A 21,322-nucleotide genomic window follows, 5' to 3' on the forward strand; every position below is an offset into this window, starting at 1 on the left:
GTTTAATGGTAATTTCCCAGCACCACTACCTTTTCAATTAGTAAAACATGCTACAGAAACTATTCCTTCAACAGGTTTCCAAACTCCAAAGGATGAAGAAAAAGAAGACCGTATTTTCTTCCCCGCCCCCTTGTAAATACATCTGATATGCTAATGATACCACATAACCATATATAGTGGCTTTCCTCTCTTTTCTATCCCTCTTGCACACACTTAGGAGCATGATACTCTTAGGTCTAATCATATTAGAATTAGAAGGTTTAAACTGATTTTAGCTTAGAATTGAAATTTGCTAATTCTTACTTTTTACTATATTTACTGTTTACTGTTTAAATGTTTAGTGACTTAGAGATTTCCACAGCTCTGTGCAATGAAGAACGCTTGCGCTGTAGTTGCAATGAAGACCAGCTTACACATATGCATCACATATAGGTCAGCATCTCTGCTCTCCCACAAGAGTTCCTGATAAAGTGTACTGGGTTTGGGGGGGCCCAGGTATACACTATACGATTTATGGGACTGTAACTGGAAGGGTAGACATGCGCCAATTAGGAATCCTTTCTCACTTTTTTGATTGACTTAATAAAATTAAGTCAAGAGAGGGATTGTTATATGTTTTATATAATGATTGACGTCATTTAGCATTTTAATCTAGTCACATGTTATGTTCAGGGTTGATGTATGTTTATCTGGAAGATAGAAGGTTAGCTTCTGTCTCCAGCTTGTGTCTGTGACGTCTCTTTGACCCTGTGTTAACTTTCACCCAGTCTCCTAGCTCCATGCTCTGATTCAACAGTCACACACTTTGATAGCTCATCTCTCTGAAAACTGACACCAGCTGTGGGTTGAGACAGTTGTGTCAGTCATGTTTTTTGGCCAATTATTCTCGGGTGTTTAGTTTAACTCAACCTCTTGTAGGCGTAGCAATTATTGTTATAAAATTGTATTGCTCCCGGATATCGGGGCTCATTCTTTTGGGACCAGCGCTGTAAACTTTACCTGTGACCAGAATAAATGCTGAACTGAGAAATGGATCCTCTTCTCGTGATCTTTGGGAGCTGTTCGACTAAAGAACTGGGTAGATTTTATTACATTCCTCAAAACTCTGAAACATCCCTGTCTGAATAAAAGTGTAACAGGTGGTCAAGCCTTTTGAGACCCGAGCCTTAAATCTGCCATCAATCCTATTTGACTCTGAGGCGTAAGTATTTGAGTCCCATTCCCTAACCCACATGTTTTGGTGATCCTTTTCCAGGAAGATAAAACTGTGAGGAACACAGTTCAATCAGATAGGGCTCCGTTAATCTTTATCTTAGCTCTTGGTTTATTGTACAAAGCAGCAATTACATCAATTAGGGCAGTGTTTCCCAATCCTGGTCCTGGGGGACCCCCCTGCCCTGCACCTTTTAGACGTTACCCCACTCCAGCACACCTGATTCAAATGAATGGCTCGTTATCAGGCTCCAGCGGAGCTTGATGACGAGCTGATCGTTTGAATCAGGTGTGTTGGAGTGGGGAACATAAAAAAAACATGCAGGGCAGGGGGTCCACAGGACCAGGATTGGGAAACACCGCATTAGGGTCTGGTGGAATCCAAATTTAGGCATCACTTTATATCAAAAGGTCCATGTGACCCAGTCAAATGCCTTCTCTGCATCCAAACTCAGCACAAGGGTTTCTAATCTTTGTTGCACTGAACGGTCCAGAACATGTCAAGTTTTCCTGATGTTGTCCCGAGTCTGTCTCTGTCTGATAAACTCCATTCTAGTCGACTTTTTTTAGCCGCCTAAATTGACCTCTTCATTTTTAGGCTACTTTTTAAAGTGGACCTAATGCAGCCCTTGATTTGAAGCCTTGAAATAGCTCAAATTGACCTCCTCATTCTGGACTACTCCTGCCACGTTCATAAGACGTGCTCCACAAACAAAGACTCATTCATGTCATTGTCACATTGAGCTGGTGTATTGAGCTATTATTGTGGCAAAATGATTTGTGTGTGGGTCAGTGCGTCCACACATATGTGAACTGTGATCCACAAATGTGTGGACTGATTCACAAATCTGTCAAATATTTACAAGTGTGTGCACAAATCCACAAATGTTTAAACTGATTAACAAATTAAAATGTAGCCTGAAATGGCTGAAAAGTCTAATTTTTTTTTGTTTGTTTTACAAGAGCTAAAAATCCACACAAATCATCAGATACAACTGAGGCAGTGCGGACTGCAAAGTGGCTGAGGCGTGGTGCTACAGCAATAGCGCCATACCTGGCAGCCTGCGCCTGGGAGCCTGAGCTCAGGGCAAAGTGATCCGCCTCTTACAGACGGATTCTTTCTATTTTTCTCATTTGCAGATCACTGGCCCAGCAGGACTGTAGCAAACATCACGTGCACACAGACAGTCCATCGGGAGGCCCGCCTCAGTCGTAATGATGACAACAGTGATAGGATTTTATAAAACACCCAGACTTTTCAGCCATTTAAGACTATCCATTTATTTGCAAAGCAGTTTAAACATTTCTGGATTTGCAGACACATTTGTGGATATTTGACACATTTGCAAATCTGTTTACACCTTTGTGTAAACAAACATTGGGGATGCATTTACACAGGCTAATCATTTTGTTACAACAATTGCTCCATACTGGTGCAAATACTGATCATTTGATGGGTTTTTGGCAAAGTATGTTTTGGGGGTTTGTAGTGCCACTTTATGTAATAACCCCCCATGATGTAATAATGTGATCAATTTTCAATTCACCATGTAATAACGCTGCATTTTGGTCTACAATTTTTGAGCGCAGTGCATAATAAACTCCTCTGCATTACGTAATACATTCTGACAGCGTGCATCCATCAGTAAATACAAAATGCAGGCGTTGCACTTTTTGATGAAGAAAATGAAAGAATTATGTGCATTATGTAACAAACCACCAAAATGGATGTCTTCATTAGAGGAAAAAAAAAACAGATCATCAAAAAGATATTGACTTAAAGTAAGCAGCATGAAGGGTGGATATAATTTCATCTGGAAAACTGGTGACAACGCCTCACTGGTCAAATCTAAATCAAACTCCACTGACTGGCACCAAGCCCCAGGAGCGTCAGGGGGGCATCAGGTGTAGGCAGGCCATTTGGGTACCTCTCAGCCAGCCCCCCCGGCACCCACACTTAGCCCCGGACCGCCTGGACCACCGGGACCACCTCTCGGCCCTGCGTGACTTCTGCACCTCTCGGCCCTGTGCACCCACACTTAAGCGCCCCCCCCTCTGCTGACTACACCAAACGGCCACGGCCCCCGAAAGACCTCGCGCCCTTGGTAGGAGAAATTCCTATCATTTTAGTTTTACCCGTTGGTAGGTGCCTTGCCCACCTCTCAGCCCTCCAGGCACCCACACTTACAATATATTTCTGATAGTAAAAGGTTTTTATAATAATAATAATAATAATAATAATAATAATAATAATAATAATAATAATTATTATTATTATTATTATTATTATTATTATCATTATTATTAGTATTATTGAAATTTAAGATATCTATTTGGCTGGTTTGTTGCATAATGCACCTAATTCTTACATTTTCTTCATTTAAAAAAAATACAACACCTGCATTTTGTAATGACTGATGTAATATGTCTGAATGTGTTACATAATGCAGCAAATTTTAACACATACATTAAAAACACTATAAAACAGAATGTGTCAGATTGTTACAAAATGCTGTTTTTTACATAATGAATTGAAAATGTATGACATCATTACAGCACGGGGCGTTATTACATAATGTGGCACCACAGGTTCATTGGTAAAGAGCTTCATGGGTGTGTGGGAAAATGGGGTGTGTGCTTGAGGAACTGGGCAGAGTGTGTGTGCTTGAGGAACTGGGCAGAGTGTGTGTGCTTGAGGAACTGGGCAGTGTGTGTGTGCTTGAGGAACTGGGCAGTGTGTGTGTGCTTGAGGAACTGGGCAGTGTGTGTGTGCTTGAGGAACTGGGCAGTGTGTGTGTGCTTGAGGAACTGGGCAGTGTGTGTGTGCTTGAGGAACTGGGCAGAGTGTGTGTGCTTGAGGAACTGGGCAGTGTGTGTGTGCTTGAGGAACTGGGCAGAGTGTGTGTGCTTGAGGAACTGGGCAGTGTGTGTGTGCTTGAGGAACTGGGCAGTGTGTGTGTGCTTGAGGAACTGGGCAGTGTGTGTGTGCTTGAGGAACTGGGCAGAGTGTGTGTGCTTGAGGAACTGGGCAGAGTGTGTGTGCTTGAGGAACTGGGCAGAGTGTGTGTGCTTGAGGAACTGGTCCTGAGCTTTTATCCACAGTTTTTAGACTCAGTCAGTTTCTTCTGTTCAAAACTTTTTCCTCGGCCTTGGGAAAACTCTTCCACACGGCACTGAAGAGGCTGGAGTGCACAGAGAGTGTGTATCCACTTTACACAGGTCAGGGTGAACTGTTTCCCAGAGTACCAGCTGCTCAAACTGGGCGTAGCATCCCCATCTTCTGCTGCAGCAGGATCTACAGAGCCCAGACCTCTGGAGCTGAACCCTGGTTCTGTTCGCTGCTCTAGATCTGGATCACCTGAGGAGACCACGACTCTGGAGTCACATGACACACAATATCTTGTTGACAGCACACCGTGCAAAAGAACACTCACCTATTGGGAGTGAAAGCATACTCACAGGTTTGTCTGTCAGGTGTTTGTCATATGTCACCTCACTTGGTTTCATGTCTTCACTTCCCTCCTTTGTTTCTCTGTCGATGGAAACCTTGTGACAGAAGAAAGAAAACTTTCAGGGAGCATCAGCAGCACATGTACACTGATCCGGACTACACGCTGTATGTCATACCTGCGTTTACTGCAGCGTTTGCGTTCACTGGAACAGTGGTGGCCGTAAGCTCAAGTGGTTTGTGGTAACGCTGCACCGAAGTCTGCTCTGGTCCCAGCTCAGGACCGTACATTTCACCCACTTGATGAGCTTGGAAGAGCTCAACCGTTGTTGCTCAGTGTTTTTGTGCGCCGATGCTCCAGCAGTGTTTTCCACGCTGGCTGACGGCTGTTGGTGCTGATAGTTTGGGCTTTTCCTGAAGCAGGCGGTATCCTGTTGTACTGCAGGTCCATCCCTGTGTTTTTCATCCACTCAGGAGCCTTGGAGGCAGGGGACAGCCAGTGGGAGACAAGATGCCGTACTTTGATGCCTTTCCTCACAACATTTGATTTTCTTCAAATGAGAACTTACCTCAAATAGGCGCTGAACAGTGTTTCCTACATTGTGCTTTGCAGAGCGCCTGTGCTCGGGTTGTTCTTCCGTCTCTGTGTCGGGGATCACCTGCTCTCACAAGTTTGACGTCTTCAGGTTTGTTTGACTTTGTATCTTTGTCATTTTCAAATTGGCTGTGAATCTATCGCTACACTGTGTCATATTGGAGTGTTAAATCACACACTTCTTCTGTTTGATGCTTCTTGTTTTTTCTTGTTTTGCCTAATTTTAGCCCGCCACCACCCCCCCTCATCGGAGGACAAATAACTTTATTCCATGCTACGCTTTCAGACCGTCTCTTTTCCTCATTGAATCATTAAGTCCTGTTTTGAATGTATTTGTTTCCAGACTCATATTTGTTAAGATGGAAATTTATCAGGTCTGATCATGACAGTCATTATTCATTTAGAACTATTTTTAAGACTAATATCAAAGAGGAAAGCGGTTGAATTAAAACTGTAGAAGACAGAAAGTCATCACAGCTGCACCAGCGTGGAATGTAACAATAATAATAATAATAAAAAAAGGACAATCAGCATTTTGTAGTGTAACTCATAAATGAAGGTCAGATCAAACTGGGTTATCAAGTTCAATATGAGCTGAATTCATCTTTCCCTACCTATGATCATGTGTCCTATGATCTTTGATTATTTGATCATTTTTTACATTGTTTTTCAATTTATTGACATGTTATTTGATTGTGTGTGTCTCACAGCACACACTGCAGCTTTCTTCCTTTGTTGTTGTTTTTGTGGTTGTTGTTATTTTTTATTTTTGGCCCGCCACCACCCCCCCTCTTCGGAGGACAAATAACTTTATTCTACATTACAAGAACTATTTAGACATTATCCTTTTTTTTTGTTCTAAGATGATTATTGTGATTTTTGAAAAAAATATATTCTATAAATTGAACACCTTTTTTGGACAACACATAGGCTCTAACTTATCTAATCAAATAACGGTTTCAAAAAATGCTTTGATTTAAAAGATACACATAAAAAATTTTTATGTGTTTTGTCCAACATTTAACTTTTACCCTGCCACCACCCCCCCTCATCGGAGGACAAATAACTTTGTTCTAAAATTTGTAATAACTATTCTAGGTTTTTAATGTTTTTTTAAATTATTATTATCATTATCAAATTATCTTTTTCTTTAATGGTTTTTTTTGTGTGTGTGTGAAAATTTAAATGATTATTTGAAAAAATTTAACTGCTTAAATGTGTACTTTTACCCCGCCACCACCCCCCCTCACCGGAGGACAAATAACTTTGTTCTACATTAGTTTTACTTTAAAACAACTATTCTAGGTTTTTATGTTTGTTTTTGTTTCATTAATATTAAGTATTATTATTATCATTATCAAATATCATTATAATTATTATTATTAGTGTTAATATCATAACTATTATCTTAATTAATTTGTGAAACAATTTAGCTGCTTAAATGTTAACTTTTACCCTGCCACCACCCCCCCTCACCGGAGGACAAATAACTTTGTTCTACATTAGTTTTACTTTAAGACAACTATTCTAGCTTTTTATGCCGTTTTCTATTTTCTTCTTTTTTTTCATCATCATTATCATTATTATTATTATTTTAATATTACTATTTTAATGATTTTTATGAAACAATTTAACTGCTTAAATGTTAACTTTTACCCCGCCACCACCCCCCCTTACCGGAGGACAAATAACTTTGTTCTAAACTTTGAAACAATAATTCTAGGTTTTTAAAGTTTTTATTATCATTATAATTATAATTATTTTTATTGAATTAATACTTTCTTTAATTGTTTTTTTTTTTTGAGAAAATTTAAATGATTATTTGAAACAATTTAACTGCTTAAATGTTAACTTTTACCCTACCACCACCCCCCCTTACCGGAGGACAAATAACTTTGTTCTAAACTTTGAAACAATAATTATAGGTTTTTAAAGTTTTTATTATCATTATAATTATTATTTTTATTATTATTAAATTAATTTTTTCTTTAATTGTTTTTTTTGGGGGGGTGAAAATTTAAATGATTATTTGAAACAATTTAACTGCTTAAATGTTTACTTTTACCCTGCCACCACCCCCCCTCACCGGAGGACAAATGACTTTGTTCTACATTATATTAACTTGAAATAACTATTCTAGGTTATTTAATCTATTTAAGATTTTTTTTTAATTGATTTCTGTAAATAATTGAATTGTTTAAATGTTGAGTGTGTTTTTAATTGTTTGATGAAACGTGTGTGCACTAAATAATCCAAATACTTACCAAATCCTTACCTCTTCTCCTTGGCTGGGTGTATCCTGGAACCCTTACCTGGTCTTGCCGCTGATCTTCTCCTCCAAGATTTTCTGCTTCTCCTGCAGCTCCCTCCTCTTCCTCTGCTGCCTGCCTGTGTGAAGCTCCTTGATGACAGGATCGTCCTCTGAAAGAAACACAACGTTCGAGGTCACTTTTGAGTGAAGCTGAGAGCTTGTCTGAATTTGGCAGACTTTTGATCAAATCAAATCTTTTCTTCATCAGAGAAATGTAAAAAAAAAACAACAAGGTTTGAAAGTTGCTTTCTTACCCCTGGCCTGGATCTTGGCCTCCTTCTTCTGGCTCCTGGTGATGGCCTTGAGGACCTGGTTCCTCTGGTGCTCCAGGAGGCGCAGTTTCAGTCTCGAAAACAGGCCTCTGTTTTGAAGAGGTTGCTGACTTTCCTCTTCCTCCTGTTCCCCAGAGTGTGCCTGTCCTCCACATTTCTCCTCCTCCTCAACTACATGCTTCTCCTCCTCCTCCTCCTCTTCATCCAGTCTCAGTCTCTCCTTTGCCTCCTCCAGTTTCAGGCTCTTCTTCTCCTCCTCCTCATCAAGTCTCTCCTCTTCCTCCTCTTTCTTCAGTCTCAGTCTCTCCTCCTCCTTCTCCTGTCTCAGTCTCTTCCGTCTTTGTCTTCTCTCCTCCTCCTCCTCCTCCTCCTTCAGTCTGGGTCTGTTTCTTTCATACACCTCCTTCTCCTTTCTTAGCTCCTGTCTTAGCTTCCTGAACTCCTCCTTAGTCCGATTGACCTGTCTCAGTAATTTCTCTCTTTGTTCTCCTCTTTCCAAACTTACCTGTCTCTCTCTCTCCTCCTTCTTCAGCCCCTGTCGCTCCCTCTCCTCCTCTTTCTGTCTCAGTCTCTCCTCCTCCTCTTTCAGTCTCAGTCTCTCCTTTTTCTCCTCCAGTCTAAGTCTCCTCTTCTCCTCTCTCAGTCTCAGTCTCTTCTCCTCCTCTTTCTGTCTCAGTCTCACCTCCTCTTCTTTCAGTCTCAGTCTCTCCTCCTCCTCTTTCAGTCTCAGTCTCTTCTCCTCCTTCTCCAGCCTCAGTCTCTCCTCGTACTCTTTCAGTCTCCGGCTCTCCTCTTCCTTTTCCTGTCTCACTCTCTCCTCCTCCTCCTCCAGTCTCAGCCTCTCCTCTTCCTCCTCCCTCAGTCTCAGTCTGTTTCTGTCATACAGCTCCTTTTCCTTCTTCAGGTCATGTATGGCCTTTCTTAGCTCCTCCTCACTCAGAATCACCTCCTCCACCTGTCTCAGTAATTTCTCTCTTTCTTCTCTCCCTCTTTCCAAACTTACCTGTGTCTCTCTTTCCTCCTCTTTCAGTCTCAGTCTCTCCTCCTCCTCCTCCAGTCTCAGCCTCTCCTCCTCCTCCTTCTTCAGTCTCAGTCTCTCCTCCTCCTCCTGCAGTCCCAGTATTTCAGCTCTCGGTGTTCTCCTTCTTTCCAAACTTACCCGTCTCGCTCTTTCTTCTCTCTTCTTCAGTTTCAACCTCTTCTTCTCCTCCTCCAGTCTCAGTCTCAGCTTCTCCCTCTCCTCTGGCTCCTGGCTCTGTCTCCTCTCCCTCCTCCTCATCCTGGCCGTACCTACCCTTCTGTCTTCCTCCTCCGACTCCCATCTCTCCCTCCTCCTCATCCTGGCCATACCTACCCTTCTGTCTTTCTCCTCCTCCGACTCCCATCTCTCCCTTCTCTCCTCCTGTCTCCTTCTCCTCTCCCTCCTCCTCATCCTGGCCAGTCTTACCCTTCCGTCTTGCTCCTCTTGTCTCAGTGTCTCCTCCAACTCCCATCTCTCCCTCTCCTCTCGCTCCTGACTCCGTCTCCTCTCCTCCCTCCTCATCCTGGCCAGTCTTACCCTTCTCTCTTCCTCCTCCTGTCTCAGTGTCTCCTCCAACTCCCATCTCTCCCTCTCCTCTCGCTCCTGGCGCTGTCTCATCTCCCTCCTCCTCATCTGGGCTATACTTACCTTTCTCTCTACCTCCATCACCTCCTGTCTCAGCGTCTCCTCCCAATCCCATCTCTCCCTCTCCTCTCGCTCCTGGCTGTGTCTCCTCTCCCTGCTCCTCAGGCCGCTCATACTTACCTTTCTCTCCACCTCCTCCTGCTCCTGTCTCAGGCTCTCCATACTTTTGATCTCTCTCCACAAGCCTCTCCCGCCTCTCTCTTCTCCTCCTCTCCTCTGCTCCTCTCTCCTCCCGGCCATGCTTTGAATCAGTTTGTTTTGCTTCTCGTGTCAGTATTCTGAAACATAAATTTATCAGAACATTTGTTTAGTTACAAAATAAAACCAAAATACCCTTTGTTTTATTTCACATCTTAAAGTCATTTATCTCTTCATGGTCATTTACTGTTTACAACTGATTGTTTGTATTGGATTGAATATTTATGGGGAAGTGACAACATGAAGGACCATGTGATTTTAGTTCTGACTGATAAACTCTGTTCAAATAGTAGTGAGGGCTATAATAACAGCAACATCTGACATTTTGCTGCTGCTGTGACTCCTGAATTTCCCCTCGGGATAATCCAAACGTGTCCTCTTCTATTCTATTGACTTTGACACCAGTACAAAGCATGATATTCACATCTCTTTGCAAACAACAGGATCAAGTCTTGTCATATTTGTATCACAGAAACAGTCCCAAAGACACGTCAGCACATTTGAAAATATGACCTGGACAGACATGTTAAACTGTAGTCAAGTTATCTTTGTGGCCCATAGCTGTACGCTACACTCATATGATCTCCTCGATCAATGTTTAACTGTTTAGCGCTGTGCTGCAGCATGTTATGGCTGAAACATTAGCCGAAAACTGTGAAAACAGATGAAAAACTAGCTTGTGTTGCCATAGCAGCGGCCTTGCGACCACCGAGTTCGTGCGGCAGAAATTGTCCTGTTTACGGTCACTAATACCACATGAATTCATATGAATGCATGAAAAGAGAAATAAACCAATACCGAGTTAACTTTGGTAGTTTAAAGACAAATTTCTTCTTTCTTTGAACACATATCTGAAGCATTACCTTGGTTTTGTTCAACTTCAAAGTACACTTTCAACACAACGATGCGGACAATGTCGCAGCTGAAACTAACAAAGCTAAAAACTGTATTTTAACTTGAAATTCACATTGAGATTTACAATCGGAAAAGTAATTAAGCAGCCCTTTTAGACTATTTATGATCAAAGATCCGTTTCACCCCAACGGATGATTTAAACTCCGTCAAACCTTTTGAGAGCGTCACAAATCTCAATAAAAGCCAACAATCGCCATAACCTTTGGTGTTATTCGTTAAATTAGTTCAGATAACTGCTGACAGACATCTGTTCAGTGACAGTAGAGACGCAGAATATTTATGTAAATAAAAGAGAAATAACCCTTCATCCATCGTGTTATGATTAGAGCTAACAGTGTACTGTTTAATGGCTATTTAAATTATCTGTTAAAAGATAAACAGAGCTAGCATGTGCCGCAGTATTTTATGGCTGAAACATTAGCCGAAAACTGTGAAAACAGATGAAAAACTAGCTTGTGCTGCCATAGCAGCGGCCTTGCGACCACAGAGTTCGTGCGGCAGAAATCGCCCCGTTTACAGTCACTAATACCAAATGAATTCATATAAATGCATGGACATAAAAGATAAACCAATACCGAGTTAACTTTGGTAGCTTAGAGACAAAAATATTCTTTCTTTTGACACATATCTGAAGCATTACCTTGTTTTTGTTCAACTTCCAAGTATACTTGTAACACAACGATGCGGGCAATGTCGCAGCTGAAACTATCAAAGCTAAAAACTGTATTTTAACTTGAAATTCACACTGAAATTTACAATCGGAAATGAATTAAAGCAGCCCTTTTAGTCTTGTTGTGATCAAAGGTCCGTTTCACCCCAAGGGGTGATTTGAACTCTGTCAAACCTTTCAAAAAGTCACAGATCTCAACAAGAAATACAAAAATACATGCATGAAACACACAATATGAAACCCGATACGATTAAAAATGCATTTTATTGAGTTGTGCTTAAGCTAGCAAAGCTTTAGCAGGAAAAACTGCAACATACCTCTCCAAGTGCCTTGGTGAAAAAGGCGGAAGGAACGTCCAGCTTGATTTTATACCCCGATGAATTCACAGATTCTAGAATTCATCTGCACCAATCACATTCAGACGCAACCCGTGCGTCCCTGACGTTTTGACAATAAACAAAATAACACAAAATATTAAAACGGGTAATAAAAGTCCAAATTATTAACCCTCCGATGCCTGCTGGAAATTTCAGAAAATAATGCTTTTTTTTTTTTTTCTTGGAAAGAATTGATTATTTTCCCAAAAGTTTCACACGTCGACTCCAGTGGTTTACATACGTCGTCGCTGTCAGCATAAACACGACTTGATGTAAAAATGAATCAAACTATTAATAACTATGAAAAAAAATACAAACACAATTTTCACTGAGTAGGAATTGAGAGTTTTGATCCGGTAATTCAGATGCTGAAAGTGGGATAAGCGGCCCTCTTTTATTGAACTCGGGATGAACGAAGCCCATCCCGACCGTAGGAGGGCGGTATGGAGCCGACTTTTCTTATTAGCTGTGAAATAACGCTGGGATGAAGAAGACTACATGAAACTATCAACACTTGGAGGAGAGGGCTGACACAGGAGGAGAGGTGAGACGACTGACATCTTTAACATTGTTTAATCGACAATGTACTGAACCAGTACTTGAAAGTCTACCGTAAACACGGGTATTCCCGAGCGATAAAGCGAGGTTTACGTCCTGAGCTGTTACTGTACACTACTTTGTATTGTTTTAATCTAGTTTAAACCATGTTTCCCGCCCCTAGCAATCACTTATCAAGTTCTCCACCTCAGACAGCTGGAGAGGCAGAACGTGTGGAGGTAGGGTTAGACTCAAGTGAAAGGAAATCCACAGATTTTTAGCCAGATCATTTTTTTTTTTACTGCTCACATAAAATGAAGGAGCCAGTAAAGTGATGGAAGGGTCGGGAATAAACATTAACAGAGGTTTGCTGCAAAGATTCAGTGTGTATTTATCAGAACAGACTGAAGGCAGCAACTTCAGAAAATATAAACAAGTCATTTTAAAAGAGCGTAATCTCCTAATAATATGGTTTATGTGCAAACTTTGGGCGATTTTTATGTCCCCACAAACAGCAGATCCCCTTCATGTTTCTACAGTAAGACAGAGCGCACAAACTCCTGACATACCTACACATTTTTCTATTCAGACCAAAATGCACTGACTGAAACATTTTCTAAAGACAGAGCTGTCATTTTTCACATTAGAATATCTTTGATTATTTTTACTATTAATTATTATCTATAATTAAGTTTTGACTTAAAAAAAATGTCTTCACTTTGCTCAGAATTTGTTACATTTTCACACTGCGGCTGTGATGATCCCATTTCACATCTGTTCACAGGTGTTCTTCTGTCATTCATGAATTGTAACCGTCATCCGTCCTTTGGTCGTTCTTCCTCTGTGTAGGCAACGTGGAGACCGCTGAGGGGGAGAAGTAGCCAGCGTTCAGCGTTCAGCACTCAACTGCCTGACTGTTTTGAGTTCACCAGCTGAGAAAGCAAAGTGCTCCACGTAATTCCAAAGTGTCAATGTGAACACGCGTACGCTCTCCAGATAGACGGTGGAAGTAAAGAAGTGATTTGAGACACAGTCTCTCTGCTGTTTCTCGGTGGTTTGCAAAGCACATAGAGCACGGCACTGATTTGTTTTTTAGATCAGCAGAAAGTGATCCAGTTATCTCTGGGAACCAAGCTTTGTTTTTTCCAGCTTCTGTGAGAGCCAGGCCAAAGTGCATAGGCTGTGCAGGCTGTGGACACTTTTTTTTTTCTTTTGCCTTCTCAAAAAAAGGGCTTCCTCCTACCAGGGGCGCAATGTTCTTTTGGTACGGGCCAAGTGGTGTAGTCGGCGGAGGGGGGTTTAAGTCTGGGTTCCCCGGGACCCAGTGGAGAGCAGGGCAGGGGGTTGGGTTCCCCGGGACCCGCCGGAGAGCAAGGCCGCGAGGGACAGCGGGGGCTAAAGGGCTGGCTGCCAGGGGTGGGAGACTTGGCCCCGGCCCGCGTCGCGTCGCATCGCGTCGCGTTGCCTTGCGTCGCGTTGCCTTGCGTCGCGTTGCCTTGCGTCGCGTTGCCTTGCGTCGCGTTGCCTTGCGTCGCGTTGCCTTGCGTCGCGTTGCCTTGCGTCGCTTGGGGTTGGGTTAGGGTCTGGCCAGGGTGGGCGGGCTGGCTGGGGTGGTGAGGGTTCCCCGGGACCCGCTGGAGAGCAAGGCCCCGAGGGACAGCGGGGGCTAAAGGGCTGGCTGCCAGGGGCGGGAGACTTGGCCCCCGACCCGCCTAGGGTTGGGCAGGGGCCCGCGGGCTGGGGTGCGCGGGTTGCATTCATTCTCAGTTAGTGCACTTTACAAATCAACCAACAACTTCACACATTTTCTTTCTTCTCCACAAAAACAAGCCGCAAAGTCAAATCACTCCTGGATTAACAACGCCTTCAAATCAGCTTTGCTGCTTCCTTTAAGCTGTCGCATCCTTGTCTATGTCAGTCTGTCTATTTCTCTCAGCCATCTCACACTTGCCATCTTTTCTTAGCTGTGGACTACCCATCATGCCCCAGAGGACATCCCCGGAGGACATCCCCGGAGGACATGCCCCAGAGGACATCCCCAGAGGACATCCCCAGAGGACATCCCCAGAGGACATGCCCCAGAGGACATCCCCGTGTGTCTCAGTCACTCTCTAAATCACCTCCAGCTGGACCACCTAGATCTTTACCTCATACATTTCCCTCTCGCTTTAAAGCTACACTGACACATACACACAAGTGGAACAGAGCTAAACTTTCACTTTAATCTCACCTTAATATCTGCCTCGACCCGTGAGGAGTGCCATTCTGGAGACTGCAGGGATGCCAAACTCCTGCCATGGAGGGCCAAGAGGCTGCAGCTTTTCTTTCCAACCAACAACTCCACCAGCTGATTCCACTCGTGACCTCACCTTCAAGCAGAGAGCAGGGACTAATCAGTGGAATCAGCTGCTGGAGTTCTTGCTTGGAAGGAAAAATAGTTGGCACCAGTTTGACATCCCTGCTCTAGAGCTTTCCGTTCTGACAAAAAGATCCCGTCTAGCTGCCTAAACCTTCCTAAGCAAACTGAAAACATTACAGGAGTATGAAAACTCTTTAGGCTGATAGGCCCTAAGTCTCCTGATGTGTTTACCTGCAAGTTCAAAGCTTTTCTGTTGGTCTTTACTTTTTTCTCAGCTTATCTTTCAGCCTTTTCCCCTTTATTACAGATCAGGACTCCAGGGCTGGAGTAAGACATGCACCGAGTGACGTCGGGAACAGAAATCGATTCAAGCGGCTCGCATCAAATTAAACAGAGAAGATGGACCGGGACAGGGACTCAGGGGCGCTACTGGCTCAGGTGATCTGCTCTATTTCACAATAAAACAGCACACGCAGACTCTGGCTGGTTAGTCAGACCAGGGGACCCTGAACTTTTCTCTCAGTGAACATCATAACAGTGGTACCAGAGACCAGTGACCCCCCTGCTGGGGGAGGACACCAGCAGACCAATCCAAAAACCATTCTGTCTGCACGCACATCAATAAACTCCTGTTCAATTCTGTTTTTACAACAATGAATAGAATCTTCATTTGTAAATAGTTTTGAATGTAGAATTCATTTTTCAGCCTATAAAACACCACTGAACTCAAATCAAACTGTCCTCTCAACTGTGAGCCTCATTTCTGCTTTTCTTTACAGGAAATGGGCCACCAGCTTTTCCCAGAGAAGGATGCAGAGTTACTGACCTGTCACATAGACTATGTAGATGTATGGAGGGTGGGGAAACTGTGTGTGTGTGTGTGTGTGTGTGCGTGTGCGTGTGCGTGTGCGTGTGCGTGTGCGTGTGCGTGCGCGTGCGCGCGCGCGTGTGTGTGTGTGTGTGTGTGTTTGTGTGTGAGTGTGAGCGTGTGCGTGTGTGTGTGTGTGTGTGTGTGTGTGTGTGTGTGTGTGTTTGTGTGTGAGTGTGAGCGTGTGCGTGTGTGCGTGTGTGTGTGTGTGTGTGTGTTTGTGTGTGTGTTCCGCACTCTACTGGCAACTTTAAAGGACTGCAACAGTCAGCCTTGAGGTTTCATGTAGAGATGGAACATGGATGCGATAGAGACTCCTAATTTGCATCATTTGCATCATTTGCAGCTTCAGTTCTCTGTTTATGTTTAAGCCAAAGTGTTTGAGGACAAACCAGAGTTTTGTACCTTTTTTACTTTCAGGAAGAAAACAATCAAGGCTTTATTTGCACATTTTTCTGTATTTATTCAAATCATTGATCATTTTCTGTTTTACACACACATTTACACAAGTGAGCACACACACGTTTCCTCATATGACTGTCGTGTTATGACTGTGCTTAAAAATCATCAGTGAAATTGTTATTGAGTGATGAATAAAAAGTCAACCTTGTACGACTGTTCTCTGACTCTCTCCGCAGGGTTTTTCTGAAGCAGCAGAATGAACACTGGGCACATACACAACATCCAAAATGACTGTTCAAACATTTCTTATCAAGGGTCCAAGAAAAAGCCAGGAAAAGCTTGTGTCAGCGCACGTTTGGGTTTTGATCAGGGTGAGTTGAGCAGCTTCCCCAGCAGAGTGGTGAGTGCATTAACGGGAACACTCACACGTGCTCACTGGCTCTTCCAACTGCAAACATAAGCTTTGACGCCGCCATGGTAACAGGGTCTCTGCTCGTACTCGTTGCAGGCTTTTCACTTTGCCACCGAACCCACCACCCAATGTCTGCTCCTGTTGAGGAACGAGCGCTGGAAGAGAGCGTGGAGCATCCCGTGTATAAAGCGGACAGCGTGGCTCTGCCATTTACCATAGTTGTTGGTTTTGAAGGCAAAATAGCTCGGTCACAGGCGCCTCCATTGCTAGCTGCTGTGCAGCCAGAGTCTGAGCAGTAGAGGCGATGAGGGACTCGGTAGGAATCAGAGTGGAGACGGGTAAAAATAGATCCATTTTTTCTCTTTTGACTTTAGAGTCTTATTTCTTCTGGGCTCTCCCTCCCGACATGTTTTACAATCCCCCAAAAACCCGCAGTAAGGAGCGTTAGAGTTGTTCAATTTTGCCTTTTAATTCCCCCTTCTCCAGTTCCAAACTCATTCTTCCTTCCGCTCTGTGGAGAAGCACAAAACACACAGCCCCAAAAAACAGTGTCTGGCTCCCATAAACATCTGATTTCTAAAATAAGGAACAAGTAGGGCCCTGCTATTTCTGTTACCTTAAATCCCAATTATACAACATGAAAAGTCGTCCAACAAGAGTAAGGACAAATGTCGGCATTCAGCTCAAACTTTCTTAAATGTACAGGAACAGTGGTGAACCTCCACAAACAAGAAGCACCTTATTCTGAGGTGTCTGAGAAAAACTCCATGTGTCCAAGCTTTGATGACGTTTCAATGATACTACTGCTACTGCTACTGCTACTACTACTACTACTACTACTACTACTACTACTATGATAATAATATATACTACTACTACTACTACTACTAATAATAATAATAATAATAATGATAACAACAATAATAATAATGATAATAATAATAATAATAATAATAATAATAATAATAATAATAATAATAGTTGGGTCAACATAGCACTTTTCTTTTTTTTGTCAATTTTTATGTTTGTTTGGAAAGGCACATGTGACATAACATTGCTTTGGGGAAAGGGTACAGTATGCAGTAAACATTCCACACGTTCAGTGTGGTTATGAAAATGATCATTGCCAATCCTTAGTTTTCATACATTTAACAAGGAGAAGAGGTGAGCGGAGGAGGGGGCTGGCTCCGTTTCTTAACTTATCTGGAATGAGACACATCAACATTTTTACCTTTGCATCAACCTACACCCAAACCTAAACCAGGTAGGTGGATTCACAATAAACAAAACGTGGTCAGATTACAGAGATTAGGGGTTTCACGTAGTTTGTCCAAAATGACCAAGTCCTGAAAAAGGATTCCCTTTGACCCTTCAGAGAAAATGACCACCTCTCAAGACTGTAAATGTCCTGTACACTAGCAAGTCACTCTTCAATTGTAGGTGCCTGGGGTTTTAACCACTTTCTGGTGATTGTCTTTTTGCTTGCTGCCAAAAGCACAGCCAGCAGCGTTTTGTCTCTCAGAGATCAGTTTCCAAAAGAAAAATCTCCCATATACAGGGCTTCCACCTTAAGAGGAACGTCCTCAGTAAAGATATGGTTCAAACGCTTCCACAGCGGCTCCCAAAACGCTTTGATCCATTGACAACTCCAAAAAAATTGGACAGTGATTTGCATCTTTTGTCCCACAGAGTCTCCAGCAGGTGTCTCCACTGTTCTGAAGTTTTTCCTGGGCTGGGGTTACCAAAAAAAATCTACCAATGTTTTTCCAACAGAATTCCCTCCATGTGTTGGAGGTTGAGCTCATCCATTGTAACTTCAAATCTTTTCCCAGCTCTCACTTGAAATGGATACGTTTCCCTCCTTCTCCCACTCACTTCCTATACGGTTTGTATCACCCTGTTTAGATAGCAAAATACCATCATATAGTTTAGAAATGAGCTTTGTACAGTGTGAGCCTGTTTCAGCACAGTTAGAAACACACTGAGGAATTCTCAATCAGATTTTTCCCACTTGTCTTTCAAGTTTTGATGAAAATAAGTCCTGACCCGTAAATATCGCTGGAAGTCATCTTTTTCTAAACCATGAGATGTTTCAAGTTCCTGTTATATGTTTTATATAATGATTGACGTCATTTAGCATTTTAATCTAGTCACATGTTATGTTCAGGGTTGATGTATGTTTATCTGGAAGATAGAAGGTTAGCTTCTGTCTCCAGCTTGTGTCTGTGACGTCTCTTTGACCCTGTGTTAACTTTCACCCAGTCTCCTAGCTCCATGCTCTGATTCAACAGTCACACACTTTGATAGCTCATCTCTCTGAAAACTGACACCAGCTGTGGGTTGAGACAGTTGTGTCAGTCATGTTTTTTGGCCAATTATTCTCGGGTGTTTAGTTTAACTCAACCTCTTGTAGGCGTAGCAATTATTGTTATAAAATTGTATTGCTCCCGGATATCGGGGCTCATTCTTTTGGGACCAGCGCTGTAAACTTTACCTGTGACCAGAATAAATGCTGAACTGAGAAATGGATCCTCTTCTCGTGATCTTTGGGAGCTGTTCGACTAAAGAACTGGGTAGATTTTATTACAATTTGGTGCCGTGACCCTTGGACGACAAAACTCTCAAGGTCCGAGCAGTTGGACAGAGAGGATCACAGGCATGTGTCCTCAGACAATTCAAGAGGCCTCTAAGGAAAAAAGGTGGGCAGAAACCTTTTCTATAGAATTTCTGCAGATTGACTTTAACCAAATTTATAGAATTGTCTGAGAAACTGGCTTTTGATCATTGAATTGGTAATTGATTGAATATTTGAGAACCTTCAAGCATTTCTGGTCACATGCAAAGTAGCTTTGTAAATAAAAGTGTGTTTGGACTCCTGAGTGCTTGGGTGGAGTAGGACTCCCCGGCTCAGTTAGAGTAGCTCCCCGTTGGTTGGTTGTAGCCTAAAAAGGACTCCTGAGTGCTTGGGTGGAGTAGGACTCCCCGGCTCAGTTAGAGTAGCTCCCCGTTGGTTGGTTGTAGCCTAGAAAGGACTCCTGAGTGCTTGGGTGGAGTAGGACTCCCCGGCTCAGTTGGAGTAGCTCCCCGTTGGTTGGTTGTAGCCTAGAAAGGACTCCTGAGTGCTTGGGTGGAGTAGGACTCCCCGGCTCAGTTAGAGTAGCTCCCCGTTGGTTGGTTGTAGCCTAGAAAGGACTCCTGAGTGCTTGGGTGGAGTAGGACTCCCCGGCTCAGTTGGAGTAGCTCCCCGTTGGTTGGTTGTAGCCTAGAAAGGACTCCTGAGTGCTTGGGTGGAGTAGGACTCCCCGGCTCAGTTAGAGTAGCTCCCCGTTGGTTGGTTGTAGCCTAGAAAGGACTCCTGAGTGCTTGGGTGGAGTAGGACTCCCCGGCTCAGTTGAGGTAGCTCCCCATTGGTTGGTTGTAGCAGAAAGGACTCCTGAGTGCTTGGGTGGAGTAGGACTCCCCGGCTCAGTTGAGGTAGCTCCCCATTGGTTGGTTGTAGCAGAAATGGGTCTCCTGAGTGCTTGGGTGGAGTAGTTGACTCCCCGGCTCAGTTGCAGAGTCTCAATTTATTTAGTTCATTGGCCATTTTTTTTTTATTACATATATTTTCTGTGTTTTGTCTTTGTGTTTCTGAGAGTGACTGAGATTGTGTTTTGGTGTTTTCTTTGTACTGTGTGGGCGATCCCGTTATTCAATGATATAATTACTAAAATTGGAGGAGACCAGTGCCACTGAGAATTTTGCCCCTTTTTGCCCCTGAATAATTTCTGGGGTGAAAGCTGGGGTGAATCTTCAAGTTGTAATGTATTGTGCTCATCAAACAGGGTTTGACCCAACTGGGGACGTAAATGTGCCCAAGAGCAAATTCGAGCCATCCAAATTGAGCGCTCCAGGGTTAATTGAGAAACTGTACAGGCTTTGAGCGATATAGAGCTCCAGAACCGGTTATTTTGTTTTCTTGTTCTATGTTGGTTATTGTGTGTGTGTCTTGTGATGTTAACCGTTTGTGTTGTTGATTTTTGTTTATTTGTTCTTGTTCTGCATCCGTTGGTCTTGTCTGATTTGTATTTGCTGTGATTATTGCAATACATTTACAACATGTTTTCCTGTGTGAATATTCTTTATTATTATTCTGTCACTCACTTTTTGAACCCTTCAGACTTCAGAACATTTAGATCATTCAGGAATGGCTATGACTTTTCACGTCCTTTCGATTTCCTCCTTGCATTAACATTGGGGGTGTGTTGGACAATATGTCTCAGGTGAGTTTGTGACATGCACACTAATTCTTCCCTTTCTGTGTTCAGCAGTTCAACACAAGCTTTTCAGGATTTCGTTCAACCACTTTAAAATAGTACTTCACTAATTTATCTTCTGCATTAGCAATTTAGTGCAAGCTGCTTTGGTTTTCTGCGCTTACAGTGCAATTACATCGGATTTTTGTTCTTGTCAGACTTGTTCTGTGGCTTATTGTTTTTCTTGATTGTGTGGGTGGTTCCTGTTCGCAGACAAATTGTGGAGACTAAGAGAGGAACGTAGTGAGGATTAGAGACTCACAAATTCTTCCAATCTAGTCCTCCGTCCCGAACAGTTCTGTGGGGACTGGGATGGGTTAGATAGTCAAAGGAATATTTGGTCACATTAGGTAGGGACATTGGGTGAATGTCTAATTGATGTCATAAACATGAGGTAACGGTCGACAGGCCATAGGTGAACCGCAGTCTCCCAGGGAGACTGTAGAAGCTTGTTCACGCTGTCCCATCGTCCTCTGTTATGACTGAGATTCATTTGCGTGTTTAAAATAACATCATTTTTGGAAAAATGGCTAACAAATGTGTAAACCTATAGAAGAACTGTAAAACAGGTTATAGAGAAAAGAATAAGAAAAGTTGATAAAGTCTGTGGGTGTGTGTGCGAAGGAATTTCTGCCTCTCTCCATGTGTGTGTGTATGACCTTCACCCTCTCATTGTGTGCCTTTATCTCTCCATGTGAGTCGATCTGACTCCCTTTCTGCTCCTGTGTGTGTGAGAGTGTGGGACAGCAGATGTCACTCAGAGAGACTCTGCTTCTGTATGTTTC

At 42.9% G+C, this 21,322-nt stretch overlaps 1 protein-coding gene and 1 long non-coding RNA gene across 2 annotated transcripts; one reads left to right on the forward strand and one right to left on the reverse strand.

Moving 5' to 3' along the window:
• Window positions 1–7,471: 7,471 nt before the first annotated feature.
• LOC141786673 (uncharacterized) lies at window positions 7,472–14,500 on the reverse strand. Its single transcript, XM_074665227.1, has 3 exons — window positions 14,432–14,500; window positions 7,821–9,782; window positions 7,472–7,676 (listed from the first exon to the last, which is right to left on the reverse strand). Exons 2-3 carry the CDS (start codon window positions 9,742–9,744, stop codon window positions 7,564–7,566), a joined length of 2,037 nt encoding a protein of 678 aa, XP_074521328.1. The 5' UTR covers window positions 9,745–9,782; window positions 14,432–14,500; the 3' UTR covers window positions 7,472–7,563.
• Window positions 12,153–15,449, forward strand: LOC141786674 (uncharacterized). Its single transcript, XR_012597918.1, has 3 exons — window positions 12,153–12,208; window positions 14,166–14,998; window positions 15,340–15,449. It is a non-coding gene; the product is annotated as an uncharacterized LOC141786674 (long non-coding RNA).
• The last annotated feature ends 5,873 nt before the right edge of the window (window positions 15,450–21,322 follow it).

Source organism: Halichoeres trimaculatus, unplaced genomic scaffold (assembly GCF_033239565.1).
Source record: "Halichoeres trimaculatus isolate MK-OKI-2021-1 unplaced genomic scaffold, fHalTri1.1 fHalTri1_scaffold_61, whole genome shotgun sequence".
In the NCBI taxonomy this organism is placed as follows: domain Eukaryota; kingdom Metazoa; phylum Chordata; class Actinopteri; order Labriformes; family Labridae; genus Halichoeres; species Halichoeres trimaculatus.